At 65.6% G+C, this 14,948-nt stretch overlaps 3 protein-coding genes across 4 annotated transcripts; 2 read left to right on the top strand and 1 right to left on the bottom strand.

Annotated features, from left to right (window-relative positions):
- Positions 1-76: 76 nt before the first annotated feature.
- LOC135422927 (myeloid-associated differentiation marker homolog) lies at positions 77-1,886 on the top strand. The gene has a single exon (XM_064672558.1). It carries the CDS (start codon positions 406-408, stop codon positions 1,633-1,635), a length of 1,230 nt encoding a protein of 409 aa, XP_064528628.1. The 5' UTR covers positions 77-405; the 3' UTR covers positions 1,636-1,886.
- A 2,010-nt stretch (positions 1,887-3,896) lies between these two features.
- LOC135422926 (cytoplasmic phosphatidylinositol transfer protein 1-like) lies at positions 3,897-11,179 on the top strand. 2 transcript variants are annotated; one of them, XM_064672557.1, is made up of 10 exons: positions 3,897-3,999; positions 5,175-5,287; positions 6,289-6,437; positions 7,970-8,058; positions 8,243-8,250; positions 8,785-8,856; positions 8,942-9,037; positions 9,125-9,280; positions 9,358-9,421; positions 9,837-10,284. In XM_064672557.1, the coding sequence occupies exons 2-10, from the start codon at positions 5,240-5,242 to the stop codon at positions 9,917-9,919; spliced, it is 765 nt and encodes a 254-aa protein (XP_064528627.1). In that variant the 5' UTR covers positions 3,897-3,999; positions 5,175-5,239; the 3' UTR covers positions 9,920-10,284. The 2 variants fall into 2 exon arrangements, with proteins under 2 accessions (XP_064528627.1, XP_064528625.1); XM_064672555.1 differs by lacking the exon at positions 9,837-10,284 and adding an exon at positions 10,291-11,179 and having other exon boundaries at positions 3,898-3,999.
- MSS51 (MSS51 mitochondrial translational activator) lies at positions 11,180-14,880 on the bottom strand. Its single transcript, XM_064672544.1, has 6 exons — positions 14,047-14,880; positions 13,599-13,754; positions 13,258-13,382; positions 12,517-13,080; positions 11,748-11,841; positions 11,180-11,667 (listed from the first exon to the last, which is right to left on the bottom strand). The coding sequence occupies exons 1-6, from the start codon at positions 14,334-14,336 to the stop codon at positions 11,385-11,387; spliced, it is 1,512 nt and encodes a 503-aa protein (XP_064528614.1). The 5' UTR covers positions 14,337-14,880; the 3' UTR covers positions 11,180-11,384.
- Positions 14,881-14,948: the final 68 nt, after the last annotated feature.

Below are 14,948 nucleotides of genomic sequence, written 5' to 3'. Positions count from 1 at the left end.
GTGCTGCTCCGGGATGAGACTCCCCCAGGCACCCTGGGCAGGTGGGGGTGCTGCCCGTGGGGTGTGCTGGGGTGGGCAGGGTGTGCGTGCCCTCCCCATGGTCACCTCACCCGTCCTGCCCTGCGATAGCAGCTGGCACAGGTGGACTTTGAGCCACTTATCAGGTTGTGGAGGTGCCAGCAGGGGTGTGGAGGTGCCAGAGGTGTGTGGAGGTGTCAGAGGGGTGTGGATGTGTCGCCTGCAAGGGTGTGAGGGGGCTACACCCAGCTGTGGCACCCCCCTGCCAGAGGGTTCAGCCCCCAACCCCTTCAGGTGGGCCCAGTGGGTGCTGCCCCGCTGGCATCCAACCCTGGCACTCTGTGGGGATGGGGTGTCCAGGTGGTCCCCCCAGTACTCCTGGGGTGCATGAAAGGCCCCTTTGTGCCTCCTGCTGTGGGCAGGGCTGGGGCATGGTGCCAGGACGGTGGCACAGGGTGTTTCCTGCCTGCCCCAGCCCCGCCGTGGGGCTCGGCATCACCGCCAGCACCGGCACCCTTTGCCCGGCCCCGCGTTAATGATCCACCCGCCGGCGTGGCCGCCAGCCCCCAGCAGCCACCGGGCCGGCCGTGCGCGGTGCTGGTGGCAGCAGCTGGGGGTCCTCAGCACAAGTGGCTTGGAGGGGCTGGCAGCTCCCTGCCCTGTGCCCCACCCCTCAGCCCCAGCACCCAGATAAGAGCGGCTGCCGGCAGCACCGGTTCTGGGGCGTGCGGCGTGGCCGGGAGCGCCGGCGGGACCATGGCGGGGGTGAACCTGCTCGCCCTCACCTCCTGGGTGGGCATCGCCCGGCTCTGCGCCGTCGTGCTGTCCTGCCTCACCTTCAGCCTGGTGGCCTCCACGGGGAACTTCGGGGGTCCCTTTGGGACGTGGTGCATGTTCACCTGGTGCTTCTGCTTCATCGTGACGCTGCTGGTGCTGCTGCTGGAGCTGCTGGAGCTCTACCCCATGCTGCCACTCTCCTGGGATGATTTCACCTCGGCTTTCTCCATGCTGGCGGTGCTGATGGTCTTCACCACCTCGGTGGTCTTCCCTGTCACCTTCATCAGCAGCCCCTGCAGCAGCAACAAGTGTGCCCGGCAGGCCGTGGCCACCACCACCTCCTTCCTCTGCTTCCTCGCCTACGCCGTCGAGGTGGGACTGACCCGTGCCAAGCCCGGGGACATCAGCAGCTTCCTCTCCACTGTGCCTGGGCTCCTCAAGGTCTTCGAAGCCTACGTGGCTTGTCTTATCTTCTCCTTGCTGGATGAATACAATAAGGAACCCGGCCTGATGTGGTGTGTGGCTGTCTACTCCATCTGCTTCATCTTCACCCTCCTCATCATCATCTTCACCATCGGCCGGTGCCTCGCCTACATTCCCTGCCCGCTGGACAAGGTGCTGGTGGGGTACAGCTTCCTGGCCCTGCTGATGTACATCACTGCCACCGTCCTCTGGCCCCTCTACAGCTTCAAGGGAAAGGGCCGTCCCAGTGACTGCGGCAGGGGCTGCCCGTGGGACAAGCACCTGGGGGTCACCTTCCTCACCATCTTCAACCTCATCGCCTACTTGGTGGACCTGGTCTACTCCAGCAGGATGGTCTTCATCAGGACACCTTCCTAAGGGCTCTGGGTGGGGTGAGGACTGGGTTGAGGGCTGGGTCCCAGCGTGGGGATGCCGGTGGAGCGGAGGAAGAGGCTGGATGCCTTGGAAAGCTCCTTCTCCCTGCGCCAAAGCAGAGCTGTGAGGCACTCCTGGGGTGTGCTCAGACGGGGGCCCTGTGGGCTGCACAGGTAGGGGGCTGGGGGGCCACAGGGGACTACTGAAACCCTGGATCTTGGGGGGGCTTTGGGATTAAATTGGGTAATTTTTCACTTGTTTCTGCCTCCTCTTTCTTCCCCTTCTCAATTTTCTTCAGGATCCTCCCAGGGGGGTGAGAAACTGTGGGGCACCAGCAGCATTTGGGGCCACGGGTGACTCTGGGGGACAGCAGCAGAAGTGTGGGAGGGCACCAGGCTTCAGCAAATACTCCTTCTCCTCCTTGTTGACTTGGCACCAGAGTGAAGCAGGGCATGACCAGGAAAAGCCCAACCCGGATGCCTTTTCCTTGGCACCTGCACGGGGCCCTGTCAAACAGGTTCAGGAGGAATGTGGCTGCTGGGGGGGTTCTGAGAGCCTGCCAGGTTCTTGTCACCAGCACTACGGGGTCCTTGTCACTGCCACAGTCACCCCAGCTGGAGCCCTGCTGGGTTTGGTCCCAGCCACGTGGGCAGGAGCCCTGTGCCTGCTGTTTACCCTTTGGGGGTAAACTCCCCCTCCCTGGGGGAAAACGGGGCAGAGGGGTGGCTGTCACCCAGTGCCATCAGAGCTGGTGGTACTGACACATGTCACCAGGGGGATGGTGGCACTGCAGGCTGAGAAGAGGCAACAGTGCAGTGAAGGCAGGGGAAGGCGTGCCCGCAGGCAGAGTTCCTGGCACTGTGCTCCCGGATGTGGGATGGGTGCCCATGGGGCACCCCGGAAGGTTTTGGGGCCACTGTCCCCACGCTGTTCCTTATGCCACTGCTTGCCCTGGCCACAGCCCGGGGCCATCACTGCTGCCTCGGGACTGCCAGAGCCATGTCAGGGTCCATCACTCCTGCCTTGGGGCTCTCAGGGTGACACAGAGTAGGGTCCCCACCATCAGGAGATGGCAAAAACCAGCCACCACAAAAGAGCCCATGGGTGCCCTGGTGCCTGGGCAGGTGGGACCTCCATGCTCTTTGCCAGGGCCACTGCACTGTGGGGTCACAGCACCTTCAGAGACAGCGATGCAGAGTGGCCTGGTGGGTGTCCCCATTACCCGGTCCATGTCCCCACAGTGGCCATCACTGTGGCACGATGGGCTGCTCCCCTGCACCCCAGGCAGCGGGGCTGGAGGGAACGGCAGAATTTTGGGGGGAAATAACAGGAAAATGGCAGTGGAGAGGCGCAGCCTGGTGCAGCACCTGAGTGTGGATATTGATGATGCCCAAGATGATGGAAATTCCCAGAGGAAGGAGGCTGGGAAGCGCGGGGAAGCTGGGAAGCATGGGGAAGCAGTGGTATGGCTGGTGATGAGTTGTGCCAGTAACACGTTTGGCTGGGGGTGGCACACGGGCAGTGCTGGCAGGTGGGGTGTGGAGGGACTGAGGGGGCAGGGGCTGGGCTGGCAGTGGGGTGCAGGTGAGTGGCTGGAGGAGATCTGGGGAGTTCCCAGTGGGAGTCCAGCCCAGGAGCCCCGTCGGGGCTCAGTGCCTTGATGGGACCCCAGGGCACCTCCCAGCTGTGGCACAGAGTGGGTGTTGAGGGTCTCTGGGAGGACCTGAGTGGGTGCAGGAAGCCGTGGTGCAGTGCTGTGCTGTGCCTTGCCAGGTGTGCCCCAGTGCCGGTCTGTGCTGTGCCACGGGAGCCCCGGTGCTGTGCCATGCCGTGCCAGAGGGCCTCTCGGTGCCGTGCCATGGGGCCGCGGTGCCGGTGCGGTGCCATTGCCAGTGCAGTGCCAGTGCTGGTGCTGCTGTCACTGCGGTGCAGTGCCGGTGCCAGCGTGGTGCGGTGCAGTGTTGTGCCGGTGACAGCGCCGGTGCACTGCCACTGCCGGTGCAACGCCGGTGCCATGCGATGCCGGTGCCGCTGAGGTGCCGGTGTGGTGCCCGTAGGGTCCCGCTGCGGTGCCGGTGCCAGTGCAGTGCCGGTGCCGGTGCGGTGCCGGTGCGGTGCCGGTGCCAGTGCGGTGCCGGTGCGGTGCCGGTGCCGGTGCCAGCGCGGTGCCGGTGCGGTGCCGGTGCCGGTGCCAGCGCGGTGCCGGTGCCAGTGCAGTGCCGGTGCCGGTGCGGTGCCGGTGCGGTGCATTCCTCCCCCTAGGGGTCGGTGTGCCGCGGCGCGGGGGGCGGTGCGGGGGGCGGCTCGTTCCTGCGCACGGCTCGGGACGGCCGGGGCACGGCGGGGAGCGGGCACCGCCGCGGGCCGGTGAGTGCGGGCGGCGGGGGCGGCGGGACCCCGACCCCGCGGGGGAGGCGGCCGGGGGAGCGGTGGGGAAGGGGCGGCGGAGCCCGGCCTGGGGGGCTCCCACTTTTCCCCCCACCGTGGGCGGCCCCAGCCCCTCGGGCCGGTCTGAGCTGCCCCGGTACCGGGATGGGTCGCGGGACGCCGTGCTCCGGTGGGTCCTCGGCGTGTCCCTTCCCTCATGCCGGGGCTGCCTCTGCCTCCGGTACCGGGACCCCCCGGCGAGGCTTTCGGCTTCCCTCAGTCTGCCACTAACCCTGTTAGCAAGGTGTCCCTGTGTCCCCTAGGGATGCCCCTGTGTCCCCAAATGCCTCTGTAGCCCCAGGAACACTCCCGTGTTCCCCAGTGCCCCCAAGGATGGCTTTGTGTCCCCCTCTGCCCCTGTCCCCCCAGGGATCTCTCTGTGTCCCCAGTTGGACAAGCTGCCCGCAGACAAGACCCCTGCCCCCTCCAAGGCCTGATACCCCATTCAGGGTGACTTTCAGGGTGACTTACGTCCCCTCCCTGTCCTGTGGAACTGGGGGCCAGGGCCGGGAACCCCCTGGGCTGCCCCGTTACTCACCCTGAGCATCCCCAGCCCCGCGGTGGGTGCTAGCTGTGACGGGTGCTGGCCAGGACGGGTGTTGGGGGACAACCTCGGGAAGGGGATTCAACTCCTGCCCAGAGAAGGGATGTCCGGCACCAGGGTGACCAGGAGTGCTCCCCGAGAGCAGCTCTTCAGGGCACGGTAGACTGTGGGTGCCCAGAGAGGGGTCCCCAGGAGCATCGGGCAGGTCTGACCCCATCCCCGTGTCCCTGCGACCCTCTCGCTGTGCTGCCCACTGCAGTCGGGTGGGGACGTGGCACCCCGAAGGGATGGCACAGTATTTTGGGGGGACGCGTGTGCTCCAAGGCACTGGCTTCTGCCAGGCAGGGCAAGGGTTAACGGCGGGAGGGTTTTGGGGTACCGGGGTGTCCCCGGCTGGGTAGACCCAGGCTGCTCCTCGCACGGGTGACCTCACGCTACTGCCATGGCAACGGCTCGTGAAGTCACCGGGAGCGGGGCGGCCGCTTCGAGCGTGGGGTGATGGGATGGGAGCGTGGGAGGCAGCGGCGCGTCCCCCGCGCTCCCGGTCACCGCGTCCCCCGCGTCCCTCCAGCATGAGCTGTGCCCCCGCCGGCGCCTCCGCCTGACCCCCGCCGTGCCCGCCGTGCCCGTGTCACCATGCTCATCAAAGAGTACCGCATCTGCATGCCGCTCACCACCGAGGAGGTAAGCGGGGGGCACCGGGACCGGGGCTGGCAGGAACAGGGGTGTCTCGTGAGTGTCAGTATGGAGGGGGCTGTGGGTGGTGGTCCTGTACCCACAGGAATGCAGCGCCAGGAGATCAGGTTCCTGCCCTGAGAGGGACAAAGTGACCCCCTTTGCTGTCCCGTGGCACAGCTCGTGGCAGGGACCGGTGTGTGCTTTGGTAACGCTGGGCTCAGGATGTTCCATGCGAGGGCTGAGCTGTAATTTGGGGTGCAGGCAGGGGGAACATCCCATCCCTGGGCACAGTGATGTGGGAGCACAGAGCCCAACAGCAGCACCTGGGAAGTCCCAGGACCACGGGATGAGTCAACAGGCAGAGGGCACTGGGGTTTTGGATACCCATGGCACTGCAGCTGCTCCAACAGGGAGCGCAGGCTCAATCCCTGCTTCAGCAGGGACCCCGAATCCCATCGGCAAACAGTGTGGACAGCTGGACCATCCCTGGCCAAAGGTCTCTCGTGAGCATCTGGAGCTGACAGGGACATTTGGGGGGCAAGGAGCTGCAGCAGTGCCCACCCTGGACAGTACCAACCCTCCCTGGACACTGTTTTGCTGTTGGCATGTGGGGAAGGTTTTAATTTAGGCAGAGGGGGTGATAAGATCGCGCTGGCGTTGGGGTGATGGATGGGATCTTCAGTGGAACAATCAAACCCTTATCGAGCGACTGCATCACCAAACACACATATCATTATATAGATGAGATATCCATACCCACATATGTCATATAGATACAGTTTTCCCTGGCTCCCAGGTGGTTTGCTGAGCTGGGAGAGCAGGACACAGGTGCTGAAGCAGCCCAGGGATGTGGGGGTCAAAGAGGGTGCCCCAGGAACCCCCTGTCCACTGCAGGGCTCAGGCTCTGCCACCTCTTGCTCCACGCCTCAGCTTCCCCTCTGGGCAGCGTGGCTGTGCCGGGTGGTCAGCGGGGCCGCTGGCACTGAGGCCAGGCATTGTGGTTGCAGTACCGTGTGGGGCAGCTCTACACCATCAGCAAGCACAGCCACCAGGAGAGCGAGAAGGGCGAGGGCGTGGAGGTGGTGAAGAACGAGCCCCACGAGGACCCCGTCCACGGCCCTGGCCAGTTCACTGAGAAGCGTGTCCACCTCTCCAGGTGAGCCGGCGCCTCCGCCGAGGGGTGCTGGGTGGGCACTGGAGCAGGGAGCCAGTCTTCCCTACAAAATTCCTGAAGAACATCCTTTCTGAGTCCTGGACAGCCTGCAATGTGGCTGCACACATCTCCCAGGGGTGCTGCCATCATCTCCCAGGGGTGCCCCCAAGTCCTGGAATGCACCCATCTTTGAGACCTGCACCCAACTTTGGGGGGTGCACCTAACTCCCAGGGTGTACCCATCTCCTGGGGTGCACTTCTCTTGGGGGGCTGCACTTGTCACCTGGGCTGTACCCATCTCCCAGGCATATACCACCTTCAGGGGCTGCACTCGTCCTTGGGGGTTATTGACCAGGGTGCACCCATCTTCATAGCAGTGCACCCATCTTCCTTGGGGTGCACCCCTCCTCTGGTGGGCTGCACCCTTCTTCTGGGGCACACCCATCTCAGGACATCCACTCCTCTCTGCTGGTCACCCCTCTCAGGTACCAGTAGGTGCCTGGGTGAGGGGCTCAGCAATGCCCAGGCCCTGGAGGTGTCCCCATGTCCCCGACACAGCCCCAGGTGCCTGTGGGGCTGGCGCCTGGCACTGCTGTCCTCATGTCCCCCCCAGTGCCTGCTCCTGACAGGGAGCCACTGGCGTGAGACAGGTTATTTTTAGCTGCCTCATTCACGATTCCCCTATCGGGGCAGGTACTTATAACGCCTGAAAATTAATCAAAACTCACCTCCTGGCTCCTCTGGGGGCCTGCTCCTGCCCAGGGTGATGGGAGGGGGATGGGACCACCCTGGGCTCCTGGCCCTGAGGAGGTGGAGGGGTCCTGGGGAAGGAGTGACAGTGCAGGAAGAGGAGTGGGGGTCTCTTGGGGTGGGGACAAGGGGCTGGGGAGAGGGAGGTGGTTTTGGGGAGAGGATGGGGGCACTGGGGAGGAGATGAGAGTCTTGGAATGGAGATTGAGGGTCCTGGGGAGTTGGCATGGATCCCTGAGGGGGCCCTGGGGTGGAGGTGATGGTGCTGGGGAGGTGACAAGGGGTCTCTGAGGGGGGGGTGCTGGGGTAGTAGTGACAGTCTTTGGGAGGTGAAAGTGTCCTGAGGTGCAGATGTGGGTCCGGAGGAGGTGCTCGGTGTCCCTGGGGTGATGGGGTACAGGTGAGCATCCCTAGGGGGATCCTGGGGGGGGTGAAGGTGCATGGAGGGAGCTAGGGCAGAATGAGGGGCCCGAGGAGGTAATGGGGGTCTCTGGGAAGGGTTTGGGGGTGCACATGAGGTCCTAGGGTGCAGGTGAGGGTCTCTGGGGGCCTGGGGTAGAGATGAGGGTCCTGGGGAGACGGCAGGTGTTCCTGGGCAGTGATGGGGTGCAGGTGAGGGAATCCTGGGGTGGAGGTGAGGTTGCATGGGGAGGATCTGAGGTGGAGGTGAGTGTCCTGGGGAGGAAATGGGGGTCCCAGAGCCAGGCTGTGTTTGGTGGTGTGGGGCTGGGTGGCACCAGCCATGTCCTGCCCTGAGGGGGTCCTCTCCCCATGGTCCCCTGCAGCAAACTGCCGAGCTGGGCACGGGCAGTGACCCCCCGAATCTTCTACATCACTGAGAAGGCCTGGAACTACTACCCCTACACCATCACCGGTGAGCCCCGGCAAGGGCATGGGGGTGGGCACCACTGGGAACCCTGTCCCTCCCCAGCAGGGGCCATGGGCTGCCAGGAGCCTGGCCATGGCCTCTGCCCCTGGTCTCACTGCTCCCCCTCTCCCCCATGGTGCCACCCGGTCATGCCACCCCACAATGCTGATGTGCCACGGTGTCCCTGCAGAGTACACGGTAAGAGGTGGCACAGGGGGACCTGACCCCTTCCCCAGCACCTGGCATGGCTGGGGATGGAGCACTGGGGTGGGCATCCCCCTTGGGGTGGGTTGTCCCTTGAGGATGGGTGTCCCTTAGGATTGGGCGTCCTTGGGACTGGGCATCTCTTGGGGCTGAGTGTCCCCTGGGGGTGGGAGTCCCTTGGGGCCGGGTGTCCCTGAGGTGGGTGTCCCTTGAGGTGAGTGTCTTTGGGGATGGGTGTCCCTGGGTCTGGAGATCCCTTGGGGTGGGTGTCACTTAGGATTGGGTGTTCCTGGGGTGCATGTCCTCGGGGATGGGCATCCCTTGAGGATGGTCATCCTTGGAGGCGGGTGTCCCTTGGGCTGGGTGTCCCTTGATCTGGATGTCCCTTGGGGCAGGGTGTCCTTTGGATGGGTGTCCCTCAGGATAGGTGTACTTGGGGATGGGCGTCCCTTGGGTAGGTGTCCCTGGGAGTGGGTGTCCTTCAGAACAGGCATCCCTTGGGGACCAGCTGACAGCCACTCCCTGCAGTGCTCCTTCCTGCCCAAATTCTCCATCTACATCGAGACCAAGTACGAGGACAACTGCGGGGACAGTGAGAACGTGAGTGTGCACCACAGCTGAGTCCTGGCAAACTCATCACAGGGGCCATGTGGTCCATGTCACTCACCTTCCCTCCCCTTCCCAGATCTTCCACAGTGACAAAATCCTGGGCGACCACGAGGTCTCTTTCCTGGACATTGCCTTCGACGAGATCCCCGAGCGCTACTACCGCAGCCTGGAGGTACCACGGTCGGGGACAAGGGGGCTCCCTGGGGCCACCCCTCTGTCCTGGGGGGGCTCATGGCCCTGCTCTGCCTGATCCCCCCAGGACCCCCGATTCTTCAGCTCAGCCAAGACGGGCCGGGGGCCGCTGCGGGAGGGCTGGCGCCAGCACACCAAGCCCATCATGTGCTCCTACAAACTGGTGAGCGTCAAGTTCGAGGTGTGGGGGCTGCAGACGCGGGTGGAGCAGTTTGTGCACAAGGTGAGGGGCATCCAAGCTGGGCTGGGCGGATGTTGTGGGGACAGTGACAGGGTGCTGACCCCCCTGGTGCGGTGCAGGTGATCCGGGACATCCTGCTGATCGGGCACCGGCAGGCGTTCGCCTGGGTGGACGAGTGGTGCGGTGAGTCTGTGGGGTCACCCTGGTGCTGATGGGGAGGGGGCACACGGTCCCCGTGCTGGGAGGGGGCTGCAGGTCTAACTGCTGATGCCACTAACCCCATTGGCAGCTCCCAGTCTTCCTCCAGCTCCCCTGCTGCCTGCACTGCCTGCTCTGCCTGCTCTGTTCCACTCCCCTTGCCCTCACCCCTGCCTGCACCCTGCATGCTGCCTGCTCTGCTGCACACCTGGGGGGGACAGGGAGAGGGGGCCCAGCCTGCTGCCTGCACTGCCTGCACCCCTCCCTGTCTGGCAGGAACACTCACTGCAGGCGCTGCCAAGCACAGACACAGGGATGGGAGCCCCGGGTTTGGTGACAGCCAGTGGCGGGTGCCGGCGGGAAGCAGGGCCGCCCTGGTGAGTGGCTCTCTGCCTTCCAGACATGTCCCTGGAAGAGGTCCGGGCCTTCGAGACTCAGATGCAAGTGGCCACAAACCAAAAGCTGGGGAGCCAGCACCCCTAACTCCCGCTGCCTGCCAGGGCCGGACACTCCAGACCCCGCCACGCTGCCTGCGGGCAGGTGCAGGCAGGGGAGCTTGTGCCCCCCCTGCACCCCGCGGCAGAGGGTCCCCCCTCCTGGCTGCCCTCCCCACGTGTCCCCTGCCTGCGCTGCCTGTCCATCCCTTCCCCGCTGCTGGCTGGGCTGGTGCCGGAGCGGGCGGCTGGCTGCGCTGTCCGGCTTCCCCTTCCCTGCCTGTGCCCTTGTCCCCAGCCCGTCCCCTTGCCATCCCCCAGCTCAGCGGGGAGCCGAGGTGCAGGGCGCAGGCTGCCCCGGGATGAGGGGTGCAGGACGCGGCCGTGCCGAGCGGCCCCAAGCCCGGCTGTGCTCAGCAGGGATGACGATGGAGGACGTGCGGCGCTACGAGCAGGAGACGCAGGAGGCCACCAACGAGCTCATCGGCCTGGTGGCACCTGCCATCTCGGTCAGCGAGGTGGGGCAGCCGACGGCCACGCACTCGGCCCCTGCCAGCGCCCCCTCCACCCCCCTCAGCGACGAGGCCCCCGAGTTCCTCGCTCCCCCCAAGACTCGCCCGCGGAAGAAGTCGGCGCCGGAGACCCTGACGCTGCCTGCGCTGCGGGAGCGCACTGGCGCCGAGTGATGCTGGCAGTGCCACACCGTGCTGGACTGTGCCAGCTCTGCCGCCCACCGCGGCCCCTCCGACAGGCACCGACCCCAGGGAGGGACCCGCCATCGGGGCGCTGGGAGCCCCGGGGGGGTGCTGGCCTCCCTGAGCCATTGTGGGTGCCCAGGCAGGTCAGTGCCACCGCTGCCGTGCCACACCCGCTGGCTGCACCAGGAGAGGACACCAGGCCCGTGTGGGTCCCTGGCAGTGTCGGGCAGTGCTGCAGGAGCCGGTTCCTTCAGCCCCACCCACCCTGGTGTCTGCAGGGGCTGGAGAGCAGTGGGGAGGTGCCAACTGGTGCCCACCGGCCGTGGCCAGGCTGGTAGGAAGTGCCAGGCTGGAGCAGTGCCCTGCAGGGTAGGCACCAATGCAAGAGCACAGTGCAGGTGACAGTGACAGGTGACAGGGCACTGGGCTGGGGCTCCCTGCGGGACCCTGGGGGCTGCACAGCCCCGTGCACGGCTGGTCCCACAGTCGGGGTCCCCTTCACTGTCCCTCCAGAGGCTGTGGCTGCCTGGGAGGGGGCTGGGGTGGGCTCAGCCCCTCGTTTTGTTTGGGAAAACAACGGCCTTTTTGGAAATAAAGCTTGAGACACGGCGGCCGGTTGCTGGCAGGGGTTTATTTGGTGCTGTGGAGGGGTGCCATGCCTGTGCCAGGGTGCTGCGTTCCCCCAGGACTGGATGTATGCAGTGAGGGATGGCTGGATCGCTGATCCTGGGATGGGGAGATGAGGTCCTGAGATGGGGCAGTGAGGGCTGGGGAGCAGCTGGGCAGGGCAGGTAGGACGGCGCTGACTGTGCGGGATCAGCCCAGCACTGGGGTGATGCCCCCACCCACAGCAGCAGCAGCACTGGGCTCCCCTCCCTGCCAGCCATCATCATCATCCTCCAGCCCCTCGGCCCCTGGCACAGCAGACGCCTCTGCTCCCAGCAGGGCAATGTAGTGGGAGCTGCAGTAGACGGGCGCCTTGTTGGGGCTGGAGTAGACCTGCTCGGGCCGCAGGGAGGCAAAGGGGTTGCTGGCGTAGCCCACGATGTGTGTCTCGAGCTCCACGAGGATCTGCAGGGAGGCCTTCAGCTCCTGCTCGCTGTGGGAGAGTGGAGGACAGGCCTGTCACCGGGCAGCTGTGCCGGTTCAGGGGCCGTGGGGCTGTGGGGCTGCGCTCACCTGTACACAGTGAAGAGCACGGGCAGGCCATAGTCCCGCAGCAGCAGCAGGGTGGGCAGCCACCCTGCCAGCAGGTCTGGGCAGGCGTGGAAACCTGTGGGGTCACAGCAGTGAGAGCTCCACCCCCCTCCCATCCCACCACAGCCCCACAGCTGTGTCCCCCTGTCCCCACAGAAGGCAGAGGTGAACTGGAGGCTGCGCTGCCTCCAGGAGCTGAGGCAGGTGGAGGAGAGGTACATGGAGATCCTTGAGTCCATCTGCCAGGTGGGGACATGGTGGGACACTGGGGACATGGGAGACATCTGGGAACATGGGGAGACAGATGTGTGGAGCTGGGGAAAGCCATCTCCAACTGCACCCACTCCATGCTAGGGACCCCAGGGCACATGGTGGTACTGGTGATAATGTTTGGAAACCCTCAGCAAGGTGAGGTCTGGCTCCCCACCAGCACAGGGGGCACTCCAAACTCTGGGTCCTGCGCTGAGCACAGCACCAAGCACTGGCAGGGACCCCTCTGACCAGCAGGTGGGTGACACAGGCAGGACAATGAGTGCCTGGTAGGGGATGAGGCAGCCACATCCCAGTGGATCACTGCAGCTGCCCACTGTACCTCGCCGCAAAGCCCTGGGCATGTCCCATGCCACCTGCAGGCTCAGCCCTGGGTGCTTCAGGGTGCTCAGGGTGGTTCCCGAGTCTCTACCCTGTGCCCTGCGGGGATGTCCTGCTCCCAGGTGTGAGGGTCCAGCCTCTTCACAGCACAGGCACTCACCTGGGTGAAATCCCACCACCAGGTCAGGACGGGCAGCCAGCTTGGTCTCCACGTGGCTTTCCCAGAAGTCGTGGTAGAGCCCCTTGTAGCTGCTGAGATAGACCCTTCCCCGGGGCGCTGGCGTGGCCAGGGGTGGCCTCATGATGGGTCCGTCCACCACGTCCACACCCACCATCACCATCTCCATGCCCTGGTGCCCCGGAAACATCCGTGTCAGCTCGTCGTAGTCCGTCGGCCGGGTATTGAGGGTCTCCACGTGGGAGGCCCCCACCACGTGCACGGTGAGGGGCTTGGCAAGGGGGTCGATGCCGAAAAGCCGCAGCCCCAGGCCGATGGTGAGCGGCCGTGAGTGGAAGTCGGTGACCAGGCGCCGGATGGACTGGCGCAGCTCCCCGTCCTCCGGCCGGGGCTTCCCAGCGTTAGCCCAGAGCAGGGTCATGTACCGCCCGGCCACGATGGCACCCAGCTTCTCCTCCAGCTGCTCCTGCATGGAGAACCAGTCCTCCCAGCCCTTCACATCCCGGGCGGGTTTTGTCCAGGTCTCCGTGGGGAAGGGGATGTCTCCTGGAGGTAGGGAGAAGGCTGGAGGGCGCAGTGGTGGCCCCACAGCTCAGGCTGCCCATCCCACCTGTGCTGTAGGAGTGCTAGAGGAGAGGGGCTGGGGGAGGGACCCTGCATCCCACCATGGGACCTGTGCAGCCCGGGATGGGGGTCAGGCAGGCTGGGGGGGATGTGTCCAACCTGTGAAGACGAGCCACTCCACCAACCGATCCAGGGCCACCAGCTTCAGCTTCTTGCAGAACTTCTTGTGCAGTGGCCAGTTGGCACGCTGGCATGCCACGCCACAGTAGTACACGTTTTGGCACCTGGGCAGACAGGCAGCAAGCCCAGCCATGGGGAAGGGGGCAGGATCTGTCCTGCTGAGCCTGGCTCACCCCCTCCCAGGGCTGCGTCACTGTTTTGGGCGTGCCCTCAGGTTGAAGGTGGGTGCTGGGGCCAGACACCCCTCACTGCACTCCAGCCACTGGGCTGGAAGCGAGGGATGGATCCATCCCTGTGCCATCAGACCATCCCTTCCATACCTCTTGCAACGTCGGAGGCTTTTGGGGTCAGGGAGGGCATCAGGGAGCTTCTTGCATTCAGCACAAAACTTGAAGGTGTCCTCCATCTTCTGGAACATGTCAAAGTAGGTCCGGATGCCGAAATCACTGCCGCTCTTCCTCCCGTCCATGGCAGACCTGCATATGTTGGGGGTTGAACAGGATCCAGCCCACTGCAACCACAGTGGGGCTGATGTCCTGCCTCTGAGCCTGCCAGGATTTTTATCTCCAGCCAGGAGCATCCTGGCCTGGGTGGGGATGGGGAGCTGGGATCCCTGGAGTGGTGCACCCAGGAGCCCATCAGAGCCCACATATGGGCTGGGCTGGGAGGGTGGGATGAGCCAGGAGAGACACACCAGCTGTAAGGGGACACATGGGATGGCCTGGCCGGGGCAGGGTGGGGAACGTGCACCCATGAGTGCTCACTCACTTGTAGTCCTCGTAGCTCTCCATGTTGAGCTTCTTTAGGATGACGTGGGACAGCCCCGGCACGTTGCGGTCCATGGCCTGGAAGCCCAGCGAGTCCACGTCCGGAGCCCTCGCCGCCCGCTCCTCCACGACCTTCTTGGGGCGGCCGGCTTTGGGGGCAGCGCCTGCTGGCTGGGCCGTGGGGGCTGCAGGGCGGAGGGGTGCGGGCGGCGGGGCTGGCTGGGGGGTCCCCGTGTGCTGCTGGGGTCCCCCTCGCCGCCCACCGCCCCCACGGCGCCTCCCGCCCGCCATCCCCTGCTCGTCCCGGGGGGCCACGGCGGTGCCGGGAGATTCCGGGAAGTCCAGACAGTCTGTGCCGCTGCCGGGCTCAAATGTCAGCCCCTAGGGGGAACGAGGCCCCTCCAGCGGGAATCGGATAGCGGAGCTATTCTGGGCATCCCCTCCCCGGGAACGGGCCAACCCGCTCCGGGGGTCCGGCTCCCGCCCCGAAAGCCGCGGTGGTGGCAGTGGGGTCCCCCAAACCCCCCTAATGTGCCACACTGCACAACTGGGGGGATCTGGGGGGGCTGCCCAAGCCCCTGGGACCCCCTGTCACCATGGGGCCGTGGGGTCCCCACCCCGCCTGGCCTGCGGGGACGCCCCTCTAACCCCCTCAGGGTCCCCAGTGGGATGTGAGGGAGTGGCTGGGTGGGCACCACAGACTCCGCCAGGAGGGGTGAGGGGCCACAGTGGGGCTGGGGCAGCAGCTGGAGTGCTGCAGGGGCACCGTAACCCTCCCTGCAGCCTCGTGTGCCAGGACACACGGGTGGGCTCGGGGGGAGCCCGCCCACGAGGGGGGCGGGTGAGGGCAGCCCACACCCGTCATGGCGGCGGCAGCGGCTTCACGGACACGCCCCACCACGC

Source organism: Pseudopipra pipra, chromosome 16, assembly GCF_036250125.1.
Source record: "Pseudopipra pipra isolate bDixPip1 chromosome 16, bDixPip1.hap1, whole genome shotgun sequence".
In the NCBI taxonomy this organism is placed as follows: Eukaryota; Metazoa; Chordata; class Aves; order Passeriformes; family Pipridae; genus Pseudopipra; species Pseudopipra pipra.
This window is presented reverse-complemented; position numbering and strand designations above follow the sequence as displayed.